Source organism: Terrapene carolina, unplaced genomic scaffold (genome assembly GCF_002925995.2).
Source record: "Terrapene carolina triunguis isolate 2854851 unplaced genomic scaffold, T_m_triunguis-2.0 Scaffold112, whole genome shotgun sequence".
Classification (NCBI taxonomy): Eukaryota; Metazoa; Chordata; order Testudines; family Emydidae; genus Terrapene; species Terrapene triunguis.
In genome coordinates, this window is record NW_020664463.1 from 17,146,369 (window position 1) to 17,155,569 (window position 9,201).

Sequence of the window (9,201 nt, forward strand, 5' to 3'; positions counted from 1 at the left end):
ACATCCTTTCATGTATTTATAGCTGCTCCTGTATTTTTTACTTCATACATCTGATTAAGTGGGTTTTAGCCCACAAAAGCTTATGCCCAAATAAATGTGTTAGTCTCTAAGGTGCCACAAGGACTCCTCTGTTTTTTTGCTGATACAGACTAACACGGCTACCACAAAAAAACATTGTGTTCAATTGATAACTGTATATATTGTGGCTAGGGAAACTGAAATTCAGAGTTTCTTTTTAATCATGGAAAAAGGTGGACTTTTGGGGGTTAAATCAGAATTTTGGCCTTTTTATGATGGAAAACGAGGATCCCTGGTTACGAGGAAGTAACTTCACATGGAAAGTCATGCTCTTGGGGCCCAGTGGAGTTAGAGAGAAAAAACACTATCTCTGAAAGAGAGAGGGAGATAACAAGGAGCTTTAGGGATTGTGTAGTGATAAACAGAGTCCTTTTCCCTTTTGTTTTACTTAGTGACGCTGCCAAATGAAATTTACTAAATATTTTGCCTTTAGAATCCCTGCCTTTTGAGCCAACCTTGGCTGTATTTTTAATTGTTATTTTGTTCCAAAATGAGTGATGTGTTGTGTTTTTTTTTTTTCCCTGGTAGACAATATCCCAGGGTTGAAAGGCCCTTGTAAACACCAGCCTGGGAGCATGCAGATGCATATGGAACAGTGCTTATGGGAGCAGTCTGTACCTGAGCTGCTGCCACCTGCAGGGCTTCCACAGGGAGACAAGAGGAGCTGCTCCTGGTGAAATCCTAGAGGATTAGGAGACGTTCAGGCTGCCTCCTGAAGAGATCTTCTCTTCCCCACTTCCATCCCCTCACTCCCAGTTCCTGGGTATCAGGAATTACTACAAACACTTCCACTCTAAAAGCCTTAAGGCCAGATTCATCCCAGACATACCTCTTGCTCTGCCAAGGCCCCAGTATGGGATGCAATACATGAGAAAGATCCAAAATAAAGGGTACAAACAAACTACAGTGTACTTTGTCATCCGAATGGCATGGGGGACATGGATTTTATTTGGATAATCGTGAGTTTGGATAATCAAGAGGATAGGAGCTATTCAGTAGCGCGGTAGCCTCCCCTGTAGCTGGGGGCTCGTCCTACTCCTCACAGTTCTGGCTGCGGGTTTCTGCTCTGCCCCACTAACTCACTTCCATGATAGTGGGGCTGCAGCAGGCTTCCTGTGCTGCTGGAGGGCCAGTGACACCTGATTCTTGCAGGCGCAAGGTGTGGGGCAGAGCAGAGCCCCTTGCCAGGATTCTGCTCTGCCCATGTGGACCACAACCTTCCTTGTCCCTGCAGAGATTGGGTGTCACTGGCCCTGTGGCAATGCAGGGAGCCCTCTGCAGCTTCACTATCATGGCCCTGCTCAATCACTCCCATCACAGCAGGACCACAGAGGGCCATTCAGCAGCAGGGTGGCCTTCCCCACAGCTGAGGGCTCCTCGTCCTCCTTGCAGTCCTGTCTTGGGGGGGGTCTCTGCTCTATTACCCAAACCTCTGTATTAACCAAATCCTTTCCTTGAGAGACATGGGGGGCAAGGAAGGGATTGGATAAGAGGATTTCGGCCATAAATGGGAATATACTGTACTCATGCAGGAAACCTAAAGTGCGATGGGATTTATTCCTGTAAACACCTCTTCCTGTAATCACACTTTCATGAGTCTCTATCGCTGATGTAAATAGTTTTCAGCTATAAAAATAAGGGGGCAACAAATTTGTGTGTAACCTTGGGATTAAAATGAGTGACATCCAAATGAGGAACAGGAGTACTTGTGGCACCTTAGAGACTAACAAATTTATTTAAGCATAAGCTTTCGTGGGCTACAGCCCACTTCTTCGGATGCTGTAGCCCATGAAAGCTTATGCTTAAATAAATTTGTTAGTCTCTAAGGTGCCACAAGTTCTCCTGTTCTTTTTGCGGATACAGACTAACACAGCTGCTATTCTGAAACCTGTCATCCAAATGAGGGGCATTTGAAAGGTATGATTCCTGGTGTAACTCCATTGAAGTCAGTGGAGTTACATCAGGAATGGATTTGACCCAATATTGAGATCAGTGGTTCCCAAACTGTGGTCCATGGAACACTGGCTAGTGGTTATGGGAAGGTGGTTTGTTGTATGGTGCTTGCTTTCCTTGTTTCTAGCTGCTGAAGCATATTTAAAAAAAAAGGTTAAAAAGGCATTAAATACTTTCCTAATGTTAGTTTTCCATAAAAGCAATTGCTGTAATTGGCACACAAAGGCAAGTGGTTGTTCAAAGCAATCTCTCTATTAAGTTAGGATCCAAGCGTTGACAAAGTATGATCAGTGCCTGTGAGTAAAATAAATATTTTAGTTAGTGCTGTAGGTAGATTTCCCGTATTTGAGGGGTACGCTCTGAACATCATATTAACCAATGCTGAAATCAGATATGTAATCTGAACACTTTTACACGAATATCTGACAGGAACCCCTTCTAGGCTAATAGAAGTTAAAGGTTGTGCCATACATCATTCACAAAGTAATCTTCCCTAGATTTGTAACAAGGCCTCCAGTTATACAGACGCCATCAGATAAATGTGATATTAATGATCTCCCTACAACTAAAGCAGCAAGGGGCCACATTTTCTTGTGATTAGAGCAGCTAAATCTGACTAAGACCTGAGTTCTATTCCATTATGACACTGACCTTGGATTATTCATTTGTCTTCTCTGTATGTTAGCTTTCTTCATCTGTAAAATGGGGTTAATGCCCAACTTTGCAAAGTTGTCTTGTGGCCATCAGGTGAAAGACATTGTATATGCCCAAGTGAATTAATTTTATAAGACCAGAGCTCTGCTCCTGCCTCTCCATAACACGCAGACAAACACACTGTAGACTTGCTAACATTTTACTAATTTTAAAGGATATGCTTAATTTCTAAAATGTACTCATAGTCAACCTACAGTTCCTCAGTTATGGAACTCCAGTAGTGTATATGTGTATATTTATTTTTCTTCTTGCTATAGCATTTAAAATAGGTACTCCTCTTTGAAACTCGAATGTTTTTGCAAGTAATTGCTCTCATTTCATACCCATTATTGCCACTTAAGTCCAGATTCTTTAAGCTAGAAAACATAATCACTTTACATTCGAGATGTGCAGACTGACTTAATAGGAAACGACAGCACAAACAGAATCAAAAGCAAATAATTCTTTCAGAGAAGCATTTTAGTTTCCAGAGCCATCTCAGGATTACAAGAACAAAATGATTCCACCTGAAAGGAGACTTCCCTCCTCCCCCTTACACTTCCCCAAATATATTTAATACAAAAAAATTGCAGGGCAATCTGCTGCCAGACAACATTCATTTTGTTCAGACAAAACCATGCATATCTACATAGGCAGTATTCTTACTGACTTGTAACCTCATGCTTGCACTGAGTGGAACTCACCTTTTGGTGTACAGGGCAGCACATAGCTAATGTACCACTAAAGCCTTTACGGGCTTGAATGGGGTATTGCATTGGCCTTATGCTGGTCCAGCGCACAGGGATAAATTTCACCCATTGAATTTATTGCCTGAGTAAAATTTGCTGGATCTGGCTCAGAACAAGTCGTGCTGAAGGAGCAATTTTATTATCCATTGATCCCGTTCTGGATCTCTTTCCCATCTTGCTCCTTTGCTTCAGTTTTTATGTGTCTTCCTATCTCCCCTTTTTTTCCAGTCTTTGGAATGTTTCTCCATGTGTCTTATTTGTATTTTTATTTTTTTAGAGGCACAAGTTGCAAAGTGATACCGTAATCATCGGCAAGTTTCCCTTTGCAGCCTGTGAAATATACAGGACACAGTGGATTAAATTGGGAGGGAAAACATAGAACTTTGATACTGTTACACTAAAACCAGATTATTGGTATATTGAGCTCAGCATCCTGTGTTAATGTGTGGTTTCAGAGGAAGGTGTGAAAATATCTAGCCCTGGACTGAAGGGAAGAATACCAAAATGTGTTACTTTCAGGGTGATTGTGGTGGTGAAAATAAAGAGAGAAATATAGAGAGGAGATATTCCTCTTTGTCTTTTGCAAGGTGTCATTCACCCTGTAGTAAAATAAATGCCTATTTATTATGGGCTATTGAGACACTATCACAGACCAGGGACAGTGCTCAATTTCAGGTATTAATCTGTTTTTGCATGAAACTCCAGGAACTCTGACTGGAATAAGATTGTATGTGTGTGTGTGCGCGCACGCGTGCGAGCGAGTGAGCGTCTGTGCCTGTGGGTGAATGCACACGTGCTTCACAACAGAATACACACACACAAAACACAACACAGCTAGAACAGATTACTCTGCTGAACAGCTACATTTAAATGGTATTGATTTGAAATATAAGTGTAAGACGTTAAAAAGACTCATCATTATTATTTTTTCCTGAATGCCCTCAGTGTTCTCAACCCTCTACAAACATAAAGGATACAGTTCCTGTCCCAAGGAGCTTACAATCTATTTTGGGCACAGACAAAACAGTTCAGACTATAATATACTGGCTGATGGTACAAGTTTGAAGTGTTAATGGTATCTTGGAACCTTCATAAAAATAATGTCCTTTCCTTTCTTCGTTTTTTCTTTCACATGCTAGCTATTTCATTACTCCAATTTGTGTCTTCTAGGTCCAATTTTAAGCTTTTGGCTGTAAACGGAAAGCTCTATGCCATTGGCGGTCAATCCCTTTCCAATGTGGAGTGTTACAGCCCAGAGCACGACTGGTGGAATTTTGTGGCATCTATGCCAAACCCTCTTGCAGAATTTTCAGCTTGTGAATGCAAGGGCAAAATTTATGTTGTTGGGGGATATACTACAAGAGGTAAGACACATTTCTTTTAAACCCTATTGTTTTTAAAGACCAAAACCAGTTTGTTCAAGACCAAAATTTAATCTGCCTTTAAAGATGAAGTGGAAAGCTCTAAAAATAAATACAGAAAATAACCTAAGATAAAACACTTGGGAAGAAAATAATTGACAGGCAAAAATTAAAAGCAGGGTGCCTATAGTTAACGTGGCCTGACTTCTAAGGAATTGCTTATGTTCGGCACCTCTGCAAATCCTAAAACACTTCAAGGCACGCAGATCAGTCTTCTCCTTTTTAGGGGTTTGGTGGTTGCAGATGAAACAAAGGTCTCAGCAGCTAAAACCTTTTGTTTCCTTTTAAAATAACTTTCTTATTGTAATATATTCTCTTAGCAATCTAAGATCCCAAACACGCTTTTTCATTTAAAAAATAAAATAAAAACACTTCCGTTCACCTCTTAACTGTTACAAGCTGGTGTTTCCATTGCTCTGCCAAGAAAATAAACAGAAATAGCCATCATTTTTATGTGATACAGTTAAATAGAAACCTGCTTCCTTCCATCACTGCTCTAGCCTCCCATTGCCGTGCAGCGTTCCTGTACCTTGTAATGGCAAAAGCAGAGCTGTGTGCATTCCTGCTGACATGATCAGTGATTGTGGTGCATGGATGGGGAAAGAAATAAAAAGGAAACACTGTTTGCATCTACTGTATTAGAACTGTGGAGGAAAACAAATATACTTAGCTCTTCTCTATTTGTCCACACTATAGTTTTCCACAGCACCATTCACCGTGATGTCTCGGTGCTTCACAAGTAAATTAAACTGCAGGGTAAGGTCTAGGGGAGTTCATGGATTTTTCTCCTTTCCCTCCCTTTCCCCCAGTTAAAGGATGCATTGACTGAGACCTGAGAATATTTTCTGCAGGGGGAAGTGGAGCAATTTTCAAGTATCAGTCAGTGACCAAAGATTAAAAAGAAACACACAAGCTAACACACAGGAATTATTCAACTAAGCCCCTTACTCCCTTCATACCACTTGGATCATGTAATCATTGTGCCAAAAGTGGTTTAAAATTTTACCCTCTACAAAAGAAAAAAAGTGATCAGAGACTCCAGTCTCAAAAAGGAAAAGATTGTCAATCCAACACTTCCTTGTAAATAAGTTAACACATGACAAGCAGGGTTGGAAGACACATTGATTATTTAGAACCAATGTGAACAACAGATAGACAATCTGTAATACTGATTGACATACCATAGACCTCTACTGATGTGTTTGGGTTTTTGCATAAACATCTCTCCTTTGTTTCAGACAGGAATATGAACATCTTGCAGTACTGTCCCATCTCTGACTGCTGGACCAACTTTGAGTTGTGTGATGTCCACATTCGCAAACAGCAGATGCTCTCTGTCGAGGAAACCATCTACCTGGTAGGGGGTTGTATTCATGAACTGGGACCTAACCAAAAATCTAGCCAAAGTGAGGACATGTTAACAGTGCAGTCTTACAACACTGCTACCAGAGAATGGCTCTACCTCAAGGAGAACACGTCCAAATCAGGTCTCAACTTGACTTGTACTCTCCATAATGATGGGATCTATATAATGAGCAGAGATATTACGCCATCTACAAGCTTGGAACACCGGATTTTTCTTAAGTATAATATATTTTCAGACAGTTGGGAGTCACTTAGACGCTTTCCGGCCTTTGGACAAAACTTGTTGGTCTGCTCTGTATATTTACCCAATATGATAGAAGTGTAATTACACCATTTTTTTCCTTTCACTTCATCTGTCATTTTTGGAAGAAATAAATTATTTTCATTTCTGAATGGGACATGGTCACCTAGCCTATGCATAAAATATTGGTTTTGTTTAAAAAAAAAAAAGTTGCAAAACTCAATATTAATAGAGATGTTTCCAGGATTTTTGAAAATTTCAATTAAACTTACTTTTTGTTGTTGTCTTCAGTTTAAATGATGCCAAGCCGTGTGTGCAATCCAGATACAACAACACTGTGTTGGTATCTCCCTACAGTTTCTTATGAAACACCCATGTAGGCACTGGGCACATTTGCACAAAGATTTAAAAGAGCTCCCCTGGGTATTGGATGTTCTTTTAATGTAAGTTGGTGACAGGCAATGAACTACTCCCTACATTTAAAAAAAAAAGCACAGGTCAGGGGGCACTAAACTCAAAATGGGGAACGTCTGCTCAGCTGGAGAAATGATTTTTAAATTTATTTTTTATTTGTTCAGTAAGCTTCTCCAAATACTCAGCCATTAAGATCCAATTGTAGAAACAAGGGAACAAATTGTGGGGGCAGGTTACGTGGCAGTAGAATGCATATGAGCCCCAGAAGGCTAAGCAGGCTAGCTCCATCTTGGGGTTGGTCAGCCCCATGTACAAAAAGAGTGCGGGGCAGCTCAGAGGTGAGGAGAGGTGAGCTCATGTAACTGAACTGTCACCTGAGCAGCTCTATGTGAATCCTTGTCCTTTACCTTCCCACCAGATGGTGTTATATGGGTTACTCTAGCCTGTGGTCTATGGAAATCCCTTTTCTGCCCCATAGGGAAGGGGCAGGCAGAGATGAGACCTGGACCTCCGACTTTTCATAGGTGGTAATTTGGGGGATTTGGGAAGAGTCACTTTTGGGGAAGAGGGTTCCTGTCCTCTCCTCACAGCCCCTCTCAAATTGCCTGGGGGGATCTTTAGTCCAGTTGGATCCTCTTCTCTCGCTAGTTGACAGTTCTGAAGAGCCTGTTCACTCTATCTGCTTGGGTGGCATTCACAACTCCTCCCCTGGCAAAGGGGAGAGATAGGACAGTCATGAAAGTCTTACATCTGCAGAGCCCATGCCACAGCTTTCTCACATAGCACAGATGCTGCTGCTTCCAGGACTGGGCCACTTATCCTTGTGTGCTCAATGACAGGGGAAGATGGAGAATTCAAGCTTATCCCTTGCAGTGGTTCAGTCAACATAGAAGCCTCTTTTTTGGCTGGAGAGAATATGTGCCTGCAGGTTTTGTGCCCACAAAATGAACTGCCGGTGCAAGTTTGACTACAGCAATCAGGAGGCCTCAGCACTCAGGTTCGTGCCTACTGTCTAACTGAGCGCACAAACATGTGAGTGGCCATGGTTTTGAAAATGTGACACACAAGGAGCAGCTGCCTCTGTTATACCAGCACAAGCAGGCTAAGCAATCCCATCTACTCCAGTGTAGAAATAAGGTGACTGGAATGGAATAGTTGAATAAAATCCCTGTTTTATATTTTCAAAACACGTCGTTTCAGTGTCTTAGGATAGACGTGAGTAGGAGGCCATTACCCCACGACAGCTTTCCCTTACACACATTATTTGATGATTTGTTTTCCTTCAGTTCTCTGCAGTACTAGATTTTTTTTTCCTAGCATCTCCCAAGGGCACCCCAGATCACAATCAGAACAATATACATTGGAGATCTCTTCACAGCGGAGTCAGTCAGTCTGCATTCTGTGGCTTAATGACTTATGTGCTGAATTGTTTGTGAAGAGCTATCGCTTCCAGATTCACCCCCTGCCTAGAGTAATATCTCCGAATGACAACTTTCAAATCTGGTGTCCATTAATCCAATGACTTCCAACCCAAGCTGGGGTTTTAAGAGCTTTGTTTTGTTTCTTGGGAGTGATTGTTCCTTTCACGGTGGCCTCCTACTATATTAGGTTAATGTACAGTCAACTTTATCATTCTCTTATACGAAATGAAGAAAATCTTTCTCTGCAGGTCCTACTTTCTGCGCTCTGTGATCAGATGACTATTTTTAAGGTCTGATGAGCCAGCACCGGTGAGTTAGATGGGAGTGGTAGCTGAGACAGTAGATGACATGCATTTTGTGGAGTATTCGGACATTGGCATCTCTACTTCAAATACATCCGAATTGGCACAGGCTTTAATAAAGTGGTGGGCAGCCTGGGGCCCATCAAAGTAATCTGATTGCGGGGCGTGAGGCATTTTGCTGACGTTGACCGTCCGCAGGCACCGCCCCCCGCAGCTCCCAGTTCTCGTCAAATGAAACGTCTGGGCAGTGCTGTGATAATGCTGTGGGACCGTATTGAACCAGGCTGAAATAACCATTGCACAAACCATTTTTTCTTTCGGGGAGGAACTGCCCTCCACACCTTAGAGAAGAAATCCTAATGACTGTCCCATTCCATTCTCCTTTTCTTTCCATTGCTTTAATATTCCACATACGGTATCGTTTAGCAGCTACTGCCTTCCTAGGCAAGGTAGACTGGCAGAGGGGCTCTTTTCATAGCTCATCAACAAACTGCTTCTCAGTCAGCCAATGGAACTGCTGTTGAGGGATGCAAGACAATCTGTTCCCTCCCTTGGTGGGTAAAA

At 41.9% G+C, this 9,201-nt stretch overlaps 1 protein-coding gene across 1 annotated transcript in view; it reads left to right on the plus strand.

The window, feature by feature from the left end:
• KLHL42 (kelch like family member 42) overlaps window positions 1-8,962 on the plus strand; it is a 16,662-nt gene extending 7,700 nt beyond the window's left edge. The window contains exons 2-3 of the mRNA XM_024198653.2: window positions 4,644-4,837; window positions 6,133-8,962. Coding sequence (XP_024054421.1) covers window positions 4,644-4,837; window positions 6,133-6,584 — 646 coding nt within the window. The 3' untranslated portion in view covers window positions 6,585-8,962. The remainder of the gene's footprint in view (window positions 1-4,643; window positions 4,838-6,132) is intronic.
• Window positions 8,963-9,201: the final 239 nt, after the last annotated feature.